The sequence below is a fragment of the Thermobia domestica genome, chromosome 2 (assembly GCF_964235325.1).
Source record: "Thermobia domestica chromosome 2, izTheDome1.hap1.1, whole genome shotgun sequence".
In the NCBI taxonomy this organism is placed as follows: Eukaryota; Metazoa; Arthropoda; class Insecta; order Zygentoma; family Lepismatidae; genus Thermobia; species Thermobia domestica.
In genome coordinates, this window is record NC_137455.1 from 333,586,762 (window position 1) to 333,605,007 (window position 18,246).

At 36.1% G+C, this 18,246-nt stretch overlaps 1 protein-coding gene across 2 annotated transcripts in view; it reads right to left on the reverse strand.

Annotated features, from left to right (window-relative positions):
• CAH9 (Carbonic anhydrase 9) overlaps positions 1 to 18,246 on the reverse strand; it is a 152,842-nt gene that overhangs the window by 77,723 nt on the left and 56,873 nt on the right. For both annotated transcript variants that reach the window (XM_081749143.1, XM_081749141.1), the window contains exons 2-3: positions 10,845 to 10,900; positions 8,572 to 8,634 (exon numbers count right to left, since the gene is read on the reverse strand). In XM_081749143.1, the coding sequence (XP_081605269.1) occupies positions 8,572 to 8,634; positions 10,845 to 10,887 (106 nt within the window). In that variant the 5' untranslated portion in view covers positions 10,888 to 10,900. The remainder of the gene's footprint in view (positions 1 to 8,571; positions 8,635 to 10,844; positions 10,901 to 18,246) is intronic.

Sequence of the window (18,246 nt, forward strand, 5' to 3'; positions counted from 1 at the left end):
GTTTGATATCTACCACGTGACGCCCACCAAATTAAAGTATTGTGTGTTTGTGAAGCGAATTTAAATATATATTTCGGGATTAGTGATGTTTAAAATGGGAACGACTGTGGACGGCCATAACAAAAATAACCGTTTGAATACAAACAAGACTGTTCGTTAACATAACAATGTTAACGAAAAGAATAATGGAAATATTTGAATTTGATCTACTCACCACTAGAAAGCAGTAAAATGTATTGGATACAAACACCCTCGTAACAACTGTGTTCAAGACTCCAAATATAACTCACGCATGTTACACAAACACTGCACCTTAATAGTGTGAACACTAAGTGAACATGAGCGCTTCACTTCTGTTGCCTAGCACACATCAGACAGAGCGTCTTCACTGTCTACATACATGCCATGTTCGTAAAGTTAGCTTCCAAATTAGTCTCAACAAGATTACAAAATACCATCATCATCATCATAATAAGTATTCTGCCTTTATTGGCAGGTCACTTGCCGCAGCTGAGAAACTTCCATGCTCCACGGTCCTCCGCTGACCTCTTCGTCTTCGCGTATGATCTTTCTGTTTTTATATCATCCATTAATTATAGTCTCCTTCGCTCCCTCCCTCTCTTTCCCGCCACCATACCCTCTAGGACGTCCCTCATGATACAATCTCTTCTTAGGCAATTTCCCAACCAGTTTCTCTTCGTCTTCCTAATAATATCTAAAAGTGTTCTTTTCTCACCCACCATTTCTAACACTCTCTCATTCGTTTTCCGCTCGACCCAACTAATTCTTTCCATTCTTCTCCACATCCACATTTTGAAGGTTTCCAGTCGATTTTCATCACCCTTACGTAATGTCCACGTTTCCGACCCATACGAAGCATTTTATGAGTCTTTACCATAATATACTGTATACCATTATTACCATATATCATACAATATACCATATACGAGAGGAAAATACCATAGTTAACCATAATATGCCGTACAGTGTGTTATACACTTTTTTTAAAAAAATTTTGGACATAATGAAACAGTTGTTAACAGAAGCATTAAAAAATATAACAAATATAACAGGCACACATAGTACCAGGAATGTATTCAAAAAATAAATATGCTAAAAAAAACAGCACACGTTCAGTCTGAAACAGATGAGACTGCTTTTTTAAAAAAAATCAATTCCTTTTTATTGAGATAAGGTGGGTAATGGCAAAGGCAGTTGATGATTTAGTATCCCGGAATTCGCCTGGTGGGACTGAGGGCGGACATTGGAGCATTTTCTGTTCAGCTCAACTTTTCTGTTTTCATTCTACTTTATTTAACTTCTTCTGCATTGATCGCAACAGCGAGCAAAGGCTCCGACCCATCAATATCTTATTGATACGTCATAATTCTTCAGAACTGTACGGCCCATTCCGAACGCCTGCGAAACGTACGCTTCCACACGTTCTTTTCTATTCCCATTACCTACTGCTACATCAAATTTGGTGCAATTATCTCTGAGTGACATCGTGCCGTTTCCTCGTAAGCAAATCAAGTAGATTAGTGGAATAAGTGACAAAAGTGAGATAAAGGAAGTTATGCGTTTGAAAGAAAAATGGGACTACCTAATAAGAAGAACTGAGTCGATAGCCTGGCTTTTAATCTGCAACTAAGACTAAATCTTGGGGCCTAGTTGAGATATATTTGCATATTAAGGTATCATCAACAACAAACAGATCATATATACTGTATATACAGATATATAAGAGTAACATCGTTATGCTGCCATTACATAATATAGTACAGGGTGTTTCAAAAGTCCCCTGACATAGGGTAACTGTTACCATCAAAGTTACAACAGATGTCGTCAAACCTTATGTCGTTGATCATAGTTTATGCACATAGATTCTGATCCCCCTATTGCTTCTTTGCTTAGTCTAATTTTTAATTATATGTAAATAATTATTTATTTGAACAAAATACCATGTCTAATTAATGGATTCTGAATCTCTAAAAATGACTACCTATAAGATTTATATATCATCTTTCTAACAAATGCTTCTCTATTTGATTTCTCGGTATTCCTTTCATAGGAACATCGCTGGTCATTGTTTCTTTCAACTCTGTTCATTGTTTCTTTAATTGAAGTTAATTTCTATTTCACAAATACCTACTTGAAAATATTAATACATATCATTATTTCGTACTAACAAAACAATACACTTTAGGTACTAGACCCTATACATACAAGGAATGGCTGGCAATAATATACTTTGGAAATTTTAAATATATGCAAATAAAAAATAAAATCATAGCTTGGATGCTGGTATTACTTTCTAAACTAAAATCACATAATTAGTATTATAGAGTGTTTGATTTTTTTTAAATAACAGTAGCATGTGATTATTTTTTCCCTATGAACGATTTTTTAGCTACATCTTGCAGAAGAAATTTACAAGATTTCTTTGTTTTACCAAAAATGTAGAGTTTTACAAGATTATGCAGAATCGCTATAATTTCTCTAGAGCTCAAAAGCACATTAATTTTAAAATCAAGATATTACTTATTTATGTCCAATGACCGAAATGGAATATTAATTCTGAAGTGATGAAAGAAAAATTAACGTTTTTGAAATATCGGCTATTCTGGCACTGTTTATTCATTAAATGCCTTGCAGTTTTGTTTAAGGGTGAAAATCTGTCTTGCAACACCAGAAAGTAAACTAGTTTACTTGTTGGCGCTGTTCCCACTATACACACACACACACAGAGAGAGAGATTGAGAGAGAGAGAGAGAGAGAGAGAGAGAGAGAGAGAAAGAGTTCTTCGCGGTTCCTTAGTTCATGTCCCACTGACGACACTCCCGGATGTTGGATTGCCGCTGAGGTGAGATGCTGGACATTTCTTTCTATCTGCATGAGGCGACAAACCTTGGGCCTTTCTTTCTCACTGCAGAAATCCACTTGGCACTTTCTCCTCACTATGCATCTCCGAACTACAGTACTTCTGATCAGCACACTTTACTAACATCATCGTGTATCTCGTGTGTATGTTGCAGAAAATGTTTCTCAAAAGTGTCTATGAATTTGAGCTGGGTACGTGAGTCATGATTATCTTACTCTTGTGATATTGTGATCACTAAGTCTCAATAGGATGTAATAAGTGACGCAGGGACGTGTAGTGCATATTACCGCTGTTACCGGCGGTAACGGTAAAAATATTACAGTTTTTCATTGTTTTCATATATCTTCAAATTTCATTATCGACATGGGAAGATGTTTACATTTTCCTTTTTCTTTTCTTTTCTTTCTTTTTTTTTTAAAAAAAAAAGTTTGGATGGCCTATGATTCATTTGCATTGTGAACGAATGCAACATGCCAACACCAAATAGGAGCATATTGTTGTTGATACCGCAGATTTCAGAGGTAACGCGAACCCCGATAGCGTTCGTTCACTCCAGAAGCACCTTTTAGCGTGCCAGCCAGAAGCATCCTGCGAGCTCGTATTTGAACTTTCGGAATAGCCCTTATGTTACCGTTCGGCTGAGTGGAACAGGAAAAAATAGGAACATTCCCTGTCAAAACAAGGAGAATCTAGAATATCATCAGCATGTATATTCTACTCACCGCCCGCTTAGGAGTCTATTCGCTCTCCTCTCGCTGTAGAGGATCGAGTGGGCGGTAACTCTATTATACTGTTCCCTTTGCTTCCCCATTCTAAGGATAGAAACTTGGCTGTAATTTCAGTATCCATAAGGTTATTTCACTATCTTAACAGCATACAATTTCAAACAAATATAAGTAGCAGGGTTTTCATACTAATAGCATTTAACACGTGCTACTGTGAGACGGATGTTCCAGTGCATTATTTATATGTTAATCATTTTTACACGACTTTTGTATGTTAATACGTTATTTTCTGTTTACTTGTTCAAACTTGTTGTTCAAACATACGATGAAACTCCAGTTATGGTTGGTGAGGTAGGGAACTGCAGCCTCTTGTTAATTATATTTTCAGTCTTGTGTCCATAGACTTAATTTAGTTTTAGAAAAGTCCGTTGATTATACAAAAGGGCACAGGGGTAAATAGCACCCCCGCAACCCTCGTGGCGGAGGGGGACGCACGAGCTCCAGGGTCGCAAAACATATCGAAACTAGGGGCTCATAACTAGGTTACGGGGGCACTGAAGCTTCAAGTTACGCTACTGGAAAAGGGTATAAGTTTTTTTTTTTTTTTTTTTAATTGTGTTGGGACTTGCTTCTTCTTCCTCGAAGTCTTCAAAAAGAACAAATGCTCTGGATTATTTAGTCAACAAAAGTATCCCAACAGTCTCAAACACAGGGTATGGAACTATAGAAGTATGGGTACAAAACCTCGCGGCGACAACCTCGCGGACCAAAACCTCGCCTGGCCAAAACCTCGCCTCCCCCCAAAACCTCGCGGTCCAAAACTTCGCCGGGCCGAAACCTCGCCTGGCCAAAACCTCGCCACCCAAAAACTCGCGGGACAAAATCTCGCCTTGCCAAAACCCCGCCTGGCCAAAACCTCGCCACCCAAAACGTCGCGGGCCAAAATCTCGCGGGGCCAAAACCTCGCCTGGCCAAAACCTCGCGGGCCAAAACCTCGCCGGGCCAAAACCTCGCCTTGCCAAAACCTCGCGCCCCAAAATATCGCCATACCCAAAAACTCGCCTGACCAAAACCTTGTTGTAATGATCTCGCGACACAGAATCTCGCCTGGCCTAAATTAAGCGAGACGTAGTGTCGCCTGGGAAGAAATGTTGTCACGATAAAACTTCTTCATGACGATTTCTCCAATGTAGAATGTTCTATATATTACTATATGTATATATTTAGTAATAACACATAATTATATTAAAATAATGACAAGAAAAATTCTAATGCATGCTTTGGAAATCTATATATATAAAAATTAAATGACTATGTTTGTTACATTATACCTCTTGAGCCATACTACCGATCTCAATCAAATTTTCAACATAGATGAGGTTCGAGCCTAGGATGTCTTTTATAATTTAACTTTGTCGGCACAACAAAAGGGAGGGGGTGGGATATATATATACAGAGATTTTGTCCCGCGAGGTTTTGGGCGGCGAGGTTTTGGCCACGCGAGGTTTTGGGCGGCGAGGTTTTGGCCACGCGAAGTTTTGGTCCGGCGAGATTTTGTCCCGCGAGGTTTTGGCCGGCGATGTTTCGGCAGCGAGGTTTTGTCCGTATCCCGGGTAAATGATGTGCTGTATGTCTTTAAAGATGAACTGTTAGGAGTTACGATGAACTGTTAAATCCATGATGGATAAAACGGACGAATATGATTCTCAAACCAGAGTTTGTGTAGGAAAATTCTATCAAACATTTCAGTTTTGACTTCAATTTTTTACTTGAACTGTTTTCTGTTACAGCATCAAGATAAGAAATTTTGTTCAATATCCTACAAAAGAAAGTTCATGATGTAGGTTACTGCAGAAAGAAAACAGTTGAGTTTGAAGAATGTCTAAGATCATTGAGAGACAGTTTCAATAATATTTAGTAAAAAAATGAAAGAACCTGAAGAGTCACATTCTTCAAAAAGGTCAAGAGTAAATGAAGTGGGATTTGACCCCTTTGCCAATGCCCAGTGGCGGCGGTTGGACGTTAAGAGTGGGGTAGGGGTGGCAAGACATGATCTCATTATTTGTATATCAATGGTAGTTTTCCTGGTTTCTTCTAACATTTTGTTTGACGAAAGGTTGTATAACTATTAGGATACTGTATTTTCCAGTTAAAATGCCGTATATCGTGTTTCATATTTTAAAAGTAAATTGGCAAGAGCAACGCAAGTAGATACTAACCCTTTTTACTCTTAAACAACGAAGGTGTAAGGAGAGATTTGATTCCTTGCTCAAGGACAGTTTAAAATTCTGTCTGGAAAATTGTGTGATCAGATTAAGGGCCCATTTAATAACAAATTTGCAAACCAAATAAACCGAAAAAATAATATTAATCGAATAGCAATGAAAAATTAGGCTTGTTTTGCAAAAGTTACATTGAAACCGGGGATTAAAGTACAAGTTATATTTTTTATTCCACATATGCTATTAAATGTATGTTATTGCTCTTAGGAAGATAGTACATACTAGAAGCATATGCTGCTACATTTAAAGAAGTACTTTTGCAGCTTCCCAAAGCATGTTCATTACATGTACAGTTTTCACTTTCTTGGAATACGTACATCAAACTCAACAATACTTAGAATCACTCCAGTTATACAAAATAATCCTAAACCCTAGAATTATGTTGAATTCACTAAATTTAATTGTATATACAAAATTGTATATGTACACCCCTAAACTCGTACATTACACTGCAAACATTGCAGCGTCTTTGACGTGGGAAACGCGGGTTCGATCCCTGGAGGGAGCTCATGTGGTTCGTATTCCACGTTAATCAGTAGGTCCTCGTCTCATATAGCTTCACTGCTGAACGGAATGTTCAACTCAAAAAAAAAAATCAAATCAAAATATTCCTTAGTATTAGAAAGATGAAAAGACATTTTAGGAACTTCCGATTTTTGTGCAATTAAAGAATAACTTGTGATTCAGAACTTGCGAAGGACTTCTTTTTTGTATGAAATGTTATCTCAATTTGTACCAAAGCGGCTGACTAACATATTGAGCCCTTGTAATGAAAGTACACTCGAATTATGGCGCTCCAATAGGTTAATTTTGGGCCATTTTTCGTGGCAATTAAAACGCAATTCCTGTAGCTTTCTTAACTGAACCGGAAGACAACCAATACGTACTCACGGAACGGTAAATATTTTATGGCACAATTGTTATTCTATGAACCATTAATACATACAAAAACCTAATATTTCCAAATGAAATTATATACATTAATGCAATGGGTCATTTCAGAAAAGTGGGGGAGCAACTGCCTCCCTTTGCCTCCCCCCTAATCGCCGCCCATGCTAATGCCTGTAGTTTGAAATGGTTGATACTCTGAAAGAAAAAGTGAGTACTAGATTTTCTGTTATTGAGAAACAAGAGTTACTTGTAGTATCAGCAACCGGTAACAATCGTCAAAGTGTCACGCCACGTCACTGTAAGTGAGTAAAATGAGTTCAGTTTTTTTTTTTTTTTTTTTTTTTTTTTTAATCTAAACGCAATATGTAACACACAAAACATGTAAATAACTTGATTTTGTTATCAGTTTGTTGCTCGCTAAAGAGAGTTTTAAGTATCAGTAACTGTCCTAATCAATGATGTGGAGTTTGAACACTGCGACTGTTTTACTGCTTAGCTATGCATAGTTGTTTAAATTAAGTGTGTGTGTGTGTGTGTGTAAAATTGATGTGGTCTTGTATTAAGGTATGACTGAAGATGAAAGTTGTGCGTAGTTATTCACTGATAGATAAATTCAGACTGACTTAAAGTCTGTAGTTACAAATTTTCCCGGTGATATGGATCCACGTATAAACTATTTTTTTGAATTCCTCTTCCTTCTCTGATTTGTCCAGTGGTTTTTGTTGTGTTTTGGATTTTATTTAAGGTATATGCCTATTTGCGGTGATCGAGCGTCGATTTTTCGAAATAGGGCTACGTGATTTCTTTAAATTTCACAGCTTCTTGCTAAAATTTTCAGGAACTCCGAGTCGATGACAGTAGGTTCTGTACATGCTTTGGATAGACTCACATGGGTATGCAATTATCTTACTTCGGTTTGGAGACGAACAGTCGGAAATATGCTTTTCGCAAATTCTAAGGAATTATTTTTCATACCGATTCTATTCAATTTAGGTAGATTTGCTGTTTTTCTGCTTTTTTTTACAAAACGATGTTAAAAATTTTGCGGTTCTGTTTTCCTTTCTTCACAGAGTCAACGGTTCTCTGTGCATGTGATTACATGAGAAACAACGACGGACATTTTTACCAAAGATATCCGTGCTATTCTGATTCCAAATAATACTAAGTGTCGCTGCTATTCATGCAACGAGAGGTACAAAAATAAAAGAAGAAAAGGTATCTTGTGTTTGAACTAGAAATAAAAATAATGTGGTGATCCGTTTGTTTTGGGTCTTTTTTTTAACATGCACACAAATTTTAAATGATCTTTTTTTAAATACTACATGGACAAATTTTAAATGATCTTTTTTTAATACATGTACACAAAATTTTAAATGATATTCACTGAACAGTTATAAAATATATATGAAATTAAAATTAAATAAAATGGACATAGATAGCAATTGATACATATTTACTTCTGTTTGGTTTACTTTTATACATAACTACAGGACTGTTGAAAGAGAGGTGACTGGCCATAGTTGCTTAAAACTAGAGTTTCACAATCAGCACAATCTGCTAACGATCTTACTGCATTGCTACACTATTTCTACACGTAATGCAAACAAGTACCAAGTATAATCCAAATTACATTTTTAAACAAAAGTCTGTGCACAGGGCAAACAATTGAGTAAACACATGAAATTTCACTGAAGACAACTTTTACTATACCAGTTGTAAAATGATTAATGTTTACTGATATCTCCCAACAAGGACATGTTAATCTTTGTGTACTCGTTACTTATCAACTTACCTTTTTGTAAATAGTTGAAGGAGTTATGATGGTGATGTTGTGATGCTTCATGAGATGAAAATCCTGCAATTAATACAGAATAAGAATTAGTTTTCATTTGGTAACTAAATTTATGAAAACTAGATGGTTCAAACTTCAATCTAAAATGTAGTAGTAAATGTAGTAGTAATTTATGAGTAGTTTCAAAAACACCAATATTGCCCTATTTCCGTTAAGATTGGGAAAATACTCATTCCTAATCAGTGACGACTCCAGCTTTAAGTTCTTAGAGGGGCAAAAGAGGGGCAGATACATTTTACATACCAAAAATGACATATTTATTAGATTTGACTTATTTTACATTACATTGTGTATTTCGTTACTGTTTTCATATTAGACCTATATGATTATAAATTAAACTTATTTCAAGTAAAATTTGTAACTAACAAATGAGTAACGTCTGCACATGAAATATTTTTCAATGAAACTTTTGAAGCCTAAACATAAATTGAATTACTTTTGCGTATCCTACAAGTGACACATTCGTCTAGTATATATATATATATATATATATATATATATATATATATATATATATATATATATATATATATATATATATATATAGATAGATAGATAGATAGATAGAGAGAGGGGGGGAGGGAAGGAGAGCGAGAAAATTTACGAGGAGCTGCTGAAAATGTCGTAGTCCAATCCAGAAGGAGTGTAGGTACTAGGTAGAAAAATGAAACTAGTTTTGCAAAACATATCTCTGTATGTAAAAATACAAATTTTCATATTCCCAGGCCTCTGAAGTGATTATGTGTGCCCAAACAGCAAATTTCACAAACATCCAGATCCTAACTGTTATAACATTTTTGTTCGACCAAGGAAAGTCACCGAAGTAAGTAAATTAGGAAATCATTGAAGCAATTATATACTAAATATAACAACTATTTTTAAAGAATAACCAGGCAAATAGCTAACAGGAAGAACTATAATTTATTAGTGATAATCATATATACAGTTCTCCCTGCTGGACTAGTAGCAAGCACATACATTTGGAGCAGGTGATTCTGGGTTCGATATTCAGTGGTAAAGTGCGTGTATTTAACGCATTACGATGGCCCAATTTTCTCTTTAAACTGAAGTTCCGCGTCTCATATAGCCGTGGTACTGATAAAATGGACGCTGAACTGCAACAAACAACAGCTACTAATATATGCATTTCTAATTGACTTACATTCTTTTGTTTTTAGTAATTTATACACTGTAGTAGAATACAATGGCCATGCAATCATGAACCAATGGAAGAACCGATGACTCTGCCCACTGCCATTCTAAACACATTTTTCAAAGGTGTTGCATCTGGATTATTTTCGACTTGTGAAAATCTAGAATAGCCTTTGCAATGCTCCAGAACCAGAATTTTTACATCATATGTATCACACTTTTTGAAGTTTGTCAAACGACAATACCCGTGGGGGGTTATACTACGTGAATTTAGAATGTTCCACGTGTTTCCTTTCTTCATTTCAGCATCTAAGAGATCTATTAAGCAAACAGTGGATCAAGATTTATATACCAGTGGTGCATATTACAGAAGATCAGTTTAAAAGAGAAAAAGTTGAGTGAAATTTGACCACCACTTTCAATCTCACAGAATAGTAATTATTCTTAACCCATTAAAAAAAGTATCCCATTTTTAATGAAAATTATATGCATACAGTATCTCTCTCTCTCTTTCTCTCTCTCTCTCTCTCTCTCTCTCTCTCTCTCTCTCTCTCTCTGTATATACAGGGTGTTAATGAACTATACCGACAAACTGTAAGAGGTGATTCCTCACATCAAAATAAGAGAAAAAGTTCATATCGACCTATGGCAAAAAGTGCATAGTTTCAGAGCTAGGGTTATCCAAAATCGCAAAAAAGCTAAATTTAAATAGGCCCTGCATTTGCTCGGTTTTATTTATACCAAATCTAGAGCAGTTACTCACCAGCTAAGAGCAATGAGCATTTACTCACGAGTAGCTTGAGTAGAATTATTTTTATTTATACGAAACTGAGCATTTGCTAACTTTTATTTATACGGCCTATTGACATAATAATATGAGTATACTATATAATGGACCTATTGAACATATCTGTATTTGAGCCACTTTTGCTTCGAAGGTGGCACACTTTGGCGACACAATTCTTTTATAACCTTTCGGACTTTTATCTCTGGAATAATCAACTTCCGGGAGTAATTAGAAATTTAGCAATTATGAAGAAAAACATGATTTTTGAACTTACCATTCACGAAAAGAATCACTAAGGCCATCCATAATGAATCCATTCTGATTCAAGCCCTGAAATATAAGAGATAAAATCATTCTTAGTGATTTCTCTAAATGCGAATTTACACTGTTAATGTAATACAGAAATGTTCGGCCGCGACATGGCAGCCGTTTTGTTTTCTACAAACGCTGGTATTACTTCCATCTCTTCTCGTCTAGATCATTACCGCGATCGTCATTCGATTCTTTGACACATTCGGGAAAACAGAATAATCTTATGTCATAGTTTGAGCTGGGAATTTTAGGTGCAACATTTTGGTAAATAGGTGCAAAATTTTGGAAAAAGATACGTATGTAAATATACATACAAACAGTACCATAACTAATTATACGGTGTGACAAACATCTTGGCATTTGAAGGCGGCGCTCCAAGTCCCCTTTAAATGTTGCTAGCAAATGAGAGTCTAGCGGTATTGCCACGTTTATTTTGTACACATCCACGTCTATCCTGCTGCCACCTGATCGCGCTGTAGTTCGTCTGCTTAGCTATAGCCAGACCCCTTAGCACTCGGCAACATCGCGTCAGAGCTTGCGTTTTATTCGTTTAGCTGAAATACCAAGATGTTTGTAACAGGCTTTGCATCATACTGTATAAGGACTCAAAATTCAATCATGCATTAAAAATCTTGCTTAAAAGAAGTCCCAAAAGTCACAAAGCTCAGAAAATTATTAAAATATAACATTAATCATTTCATTTTTTTTCAGTGAGGCTGCATCTCTGACCAATAAGTAAATATTTGTACATAGAAACACATCAACAATATCTATTTGTGGTAACCGTGGTTGGTCAGTTTGATGTTGCCACTTCTCTTTACTTCCTAAGTTATTCAATAACCCGCCTAACGAAACTCACTGAAGCGAAAGTAATGTGATGCAACAAACGTTCGGTGTTCCTGTTTACTTACTACAGGAATAAAATGCAGCAAAGAAGCTAAAATGTTTTTAAAGTGATATGGGAAAAGCTGTAAAAAAATGTGTTTATATTGATAAAAGTTTCATAAATGTGTAACCAAAACGCAATTAGGAATGCTCGTTTATTATTATTATTATTATTATTATTATTATTATTATTATTATTATTATTATTATTATTATTATTATTATTATTATACTAGTTAACTTAGAATAAAAATTCCTAGCTCTAGTCATAGTACAACTGTGTTGTATGTCGTTCCCGCTCGTCTTTCTCAGGGTGTGTACCTGGCAACTTTGCATAACATATTCGTTCAAACGACATTGCTATATCGGTCTACTACCAGGTTTTCCCATCAGCAGCTAAAAGCAATCACAGAATGGAAAGCGAAAAGAAAGACCACTGTCATTAGCAAGTATTTCAGAAGAGACAGCTCAGACAACAGCATATGAAATATAAATTCTAGAGTTCCCACATTAAAAAAAAAAAAAAAAAAAATGAATAACTTCTAATATTGTCCACTTAAATTTTGATGTGTATAGTGTTTATGTTATAGGTCTATGTTCAGGTGGCAACCATTAGAAATTTATCACTGCAAAGATTTGTAAGCAGAATTAAATGAATTGTCCAAGGAACTTTGAAATACCCTGCGACCCATTTGTACTTGCTTAATAGAGTTGATTTCAAGGCAAATAACCACAATCAAATAAAATTGATAAGCTTTTGATCATCGATATCTCAGGAGGTGCCAACCAAAAAGGCACATGTCAAAAAAAATCCAAATTGAGATATCAGTTGGATATTATTTTTTGTTTGCATCTTTATCGATTAAAAACAATTCAACCAGAAAAATGCTTGTTCACTTATTTTAATACCTGAAAAGTTGTATTTTGCATGTAATCCTACCGTAGAGAATTGTTTTTCCATAATTGCCAAAAACTTTCAGGTGGACAGGACCTGTTTGGAACGCAGCTCGTCATATATGCTATTGTGCTGCCAAAATGTCTTGAGCCGTGGCAAAAATGCGAACTAAAGCTCACACCCTGACACACCCTTGTGCTGAGCCAATAGGCGTTCAGCTGTTGCTAAGCGAGAGAAAGCGAGTGGAATTCCTTCAGCCGATAGCAGCGCTTGCAACGGATGGCCACGGATCAAGTCAATGTGGTATATGTATAGCAGTGTTTATCCGCTTACTTATTTATTAAGAGATAACGATCATCATTCGGGGAGCAAACGAAGCTCTAAAGTTAATCGAAAGCACAATGCAATCCAGTCAATATCCTATTATATCGATTTCTATTGCTTTCCGTACATAAGTTCAGTAGAAGGCTTTAAAAATTAATTATTCAATACTACAATTCGGAATTTCTCAACCTAGAAATCGAAGTCCTATGGGGCCGCGAGAGGTGCAAGTGGATTGGAAAGTGAAGTGAAACAGATAAAATTAATTAGAATGTAGTAGGAGAAAAAATATTTTTACAGATTACAGTAAACTCCCGATTATTCCCGGTATTAGACGGCGTGGCAACCTTGTATAATCCGCAAAATGCCCGAAAAAGGTCACAAATCAACACCAAAATGCTTCTGATATTTTTTTTCGCAGTCGGTGGCCTACACATACAAATGTAACTTAATAAGTAGTTTTCAGTGCTTATAAGTGTATGAGTTTACTTTTTCACCCTAAAGACAAAAGGAAGAAAAATGTTTTCGTGTTAACACTGTCGCTGCCAAGCTAGTTTTGCGTGACTGTCACTTGGGGCAGGTGATTTCTTATTTAAACTCCCGTAATCAGAGTAGTGTAATTTTTAATGTACAGAGCGGCCCAAAAGTAGGTATACAGTATATGTTGCTGTTTTGTCTTATTGGCTTCCTATTGGGGTCTCTGTGGAAGTGTCCACCCGTGGTACACGTGGCCCCAGAATGTAAATTTACATCCTGAGACCACGTGTACCACCGGTTGCGTGGCCACGAGTAGGGTCTAGAGTTGCGTGCCCACGGGTGGTACACGTGGCCACCTGAAGTGAGTATGGTGTATTACCGGTGGTACACGTAGCAGCGAGAGTGTTAAAACACTTCTTCTTTATTTATTTGTAATTAGCAGGATCTCGTTTTTTTTTCGCACGGGGAGAACACGTTTCATTATGCGGCATCGGAAATGTCATTGTTCATCTCAGCGACCCCAAAAACTATGGTTGCGGCATTAATATCGGTCATTCTCGATCATTTTTATATATATATCTCCCCCTTCTCCTCCCCTAAGTTTCGCCGTGAAAGTGAAATGACAAAAACCGAAATAGACCTCGAAGTTGCTAATTGTTTATCGTTAAAACAAGCACACGTGTGTTGTAATTCAGTGCTCCCTTAGGCCTGCTTTTTACTGAGACAACACTTCTGTCAGTAAGGTGATGTCAGTGAGGAGAAATAGTAGAACTAAGTCTTGCCTTGCATCCACTAACAAATGTCAGCACAGCATGTCTAGAATAGGCCCTTAATAAGGGGTATGTTTTCATGACATTCACATGGATGCCACTGGTACGCAAGTGGTTAATGTAATCTTGAAAATAATAAGCATGAACTTACTTTTCAGGGTAAATTAACACGTTAGCTGCCATGTGGGTCCGATCGGACGTACTGGAGTGGTCTAAAAAATGTCCTAATAGGTCCGCTCGGACCCACGAATTTTAATTTGTCGAGGTGTTCTTACAGTACTTGTATTTTAAAGTGCTGCCTCTAGTGTTAATGATCTGTAGTGTTTCTATCAGATACAATATAGGAGATATTTATGCTGTAATTTTTTTTGTTAGATGTTGCTGATTAACGCCGCTAGAGGCGCTGAATATCAATTAACAAGCATTTGCTGTTTCTATAGGGCCGATCAGACCTACGTGTTGCTTTTTGAATGACTTACTCTAATTTATTTTAACAAGATGCCAGTATTGTGAAGTCCCCGTCAATTTGTTGAATTTTCAGAAAGGTCTAGATCACTATATTGTTACTTCAAATGACATTAAGTTCTGCACATATTTCTTCGTTTTTCATTCACAAAGAAACTACTTATTAGCACTAAAAGCAGCAGGAACTCATCAACTTCTTATATAATAATGAACAAATGACTATCAAACAGAGTTGCCAGTTCAACTGTAATTTATCCCCTAGCTGATAAACAAAAAATACACAGGTAGGTCCGATCGGACCCCCAAGTTTCACGCGCGCGGATTCAATACATTGGCTTAGGTTATGTTTCAGCATTACCATTATGTTTAAAAAATATGAACAAAACAAATATAATGTAAGCACGTATGTTTGGCACTCTACCGGTAAACAACAAAATTAACCCTTGGCAGCTAACGTGTTAATAGTAATTAAACCCTTTCCTTTCTTATCGGTTTACATACTTGCTCCAATTGTATAAATAAATAATGTTTTTTTTCCCAAAAGTAACACCCCTCATGAAAGTTTGGTGAGTTGCTAACTGTTCACATCCTTATTTATCCCAAATTCTCATACAATCTAAAGCGAGCAATGCTTGCTTGAATGCCTCAACGATTTTAACTTACATCTTCAAAAGAGCTCTATCGATTTGAATGAAATTTTCGGAGAAGTGTAAAAGGCGAGATAATACGCGATTAAAATCTTTTTAAGCAAAAGTATAATTTCTGCTCTAATCAAGGTTATCAGACTTTTCTTAAAATTAAAGGTGTTAAAAGAGTAAAAATACAGTGAATCGCCACTGTTTATACAAGTGTAGCTATTTGACTAAACCAATTTTTAAAGCAGTGGTTCCCAACCTGAGGGCGCACTTCCTGAATGAGCGTGAAGATCGAGCAAGAGGGTGCAAAGTACTGTACTTATAAAAATGAACTGTGAGATTATGAATAAATCACTGCTTGCAATGACCATTTACAATTTAGCTGTAGCAAGCTTCATGTGTAACATTCTTTATCATTGGTAGGAGAGGGGAGTGAAGTATGCAGGGTTTACGAAGGGGAACGCCAGGTAAACATGGCTGGGAACCACCCCTTTAAAGGATTATAGATTTTCTCCGTCTTGTTTCTTCCGGTATGTTGTGAGGCTGAACCAATAACAAATGTAGCAACAATACAAGGTGATGATGTCAAGTAATTATTGTTCATGATGAATCGGCAGGGTGCTCGCACCAAACGGGGTGAGACTCAAGGTCAATCATTATAACAGCCTGTTGACGTGTGTTCTTGTATCCTTTATTAAATCAGAAGACTAAGTACAGAGCAGACACTTTTTGTCTCGCCTTCAACAAGAGGAAAACAATTCGTCATTTAATTCCTACCTGCCATCTTCTCTTTCGCTTGATTTTATCCATTAATCATTATGGATTAAGGAAATGAATACCTTTTTTAAAAAAAACTGCTGAGACATTGTGACGCAATAAAACTCATTATGGCCATGATAATTTGCGCGAATTGCCTGTGATAACAGTCTTCCTTCTCTATTGAAACAAGGCCACCAAATCAACCCAAACGTAGGCCTATGCTTCGTTTTATTGAGTAAAGTTCATTTTAAATTAATCGATCAATTTGTTTACTTGTATTAAATACAGTATAACGAGTTTCAAATGTCGAGATTATGTAACATGTATACTTCAACAGTTAAATAAAATTGGTGAGTGACGTGTATACATACAAATTTCATTGCAATCGAGTATATCCATTGCATTCCTAGTTATTATTATTATTATTATTATTATTATTATTATTATTATTATTATTATTTGCTGTATATCACAGTTCTGTACAATAAGTACATACACTTACTGTTGGAAAAGAACCCGCGAAGGGTACAGCGTGCCCTTTACCTAAAGCGTCCTGCGGAACATCACATTTATACATAAGTGGTTTGTTGTAAAGGACGCGACGATGAAATAATTAGCGGCAAATTTTGTAGGTTCTGAGAGAACAAAGTATTTCGGAAAACATACACACAAGCTGTGTAATCTCAAAACTCACGTTAATGTCGGTCTTTTGAACACAAAGAAATACGTTCCAAAGTTTGTAATTTTTTCATGTTCCCTCGTTTAAATGAGATTCCATTAGACGGTGAAAAATTTCCTAAAGTATTTAGAAATATCTGTAAATAAATCAGATTTTTCACAATTTTGAACCATTTTGAAAATATTTTCATTCAAATTCTACAGTTAATTTTGAAATATTTGGTCCGCTTGGATGCCAAGTGGCCTAACTCCAAAAAATTAGGGGAAAAAATCGAGTAATGCTTTCATTCATTTTTACAGGTAGGTACCGCTTTCTAGAAAGATTTCTGTAGAGTTAATTATGAAACCATATACTACATAGTTGTAGTTTTGGTTTCCAAGCTAACAGAAATATGAATTTTTCATGAGATATTGAACTTCAAATTTCACTCCTAGAAAATTTCAATTTCGGAGTTAGGTCATTTGACATATATAAACGGTCCAATTGAAACTTTTCTCGAACGACAACGGAATAAGTTTCAGAGCAGCTGAAGTAATATTAAGGAAAACGCTCAATATTTTTATTATTTGCTTTATCATCAACTATTTATGATGTATTATACGTAATTTCTTTATCAACGTACAGTATGTAGGTTAATTGTTTAGTTTTGTGATACATTATTTATAGCTTACGGCAGTGAAACTTATCAATTCTTTCAGAGATATTGTATATTAGCAAACTGAGCATTAAAAATTATACTTTCATCATAACAACCATGTAGAACCCTATGCATTGGCCATACATGGGATTAAAAGATGGGATCTATACCTCCTTGAGCAGTATACGGACTCTTCGAATATTCGTTATCCTAAAATTCGAAAAAAAAAAATATTATCGTAAACATTGTTTGAAAAAAATTATTCAAATATTGAACGAATAATATTTTAACAGCACATTTAGAATACACATGCCTGTTGGAGAGGCCTTGCTTAACTGATATTTATTTTTTGCGAATAACTGGGAAAGTCAAGGTGACGACTACTTTTAAGTAAATAGAAATACTCATTAGCTCATAGGTGGATACAAGGAGGCGAAGGATCGTTCTATTCTCCCAGTGACACAGGCAAAGGAGCTGCAAGAACCCGGTGAGAGAGTAAACAGTAGGGATGGGCACAAGTCGAGCTAAAACTCGACTCGACTCGAAAGTCAAAGCGAATTCGAGTCGAGTAAAAGGTAATTTTCTCGAGTCGAGTTCCGAGCCGAGTCACTGTTTTGAGGCCGAGTTTCGAGTAGAGTCGAGTTTGAAAAATTGCTCGCTCGTTTAGCTCGTTTTAACCCGTTTTGAAATCATTGCCTGATTAGATTGGAAAGCGAAAGCTATGAGAAATGTAAGCAGTAATGTGGAATATTTTTAGTGTTACTCATGAGGTGAGACACTGCTCGCATCTCGCCTCGTCTCGATTAACAAAACGACAATAGATTTTTATAACGAGACAGCC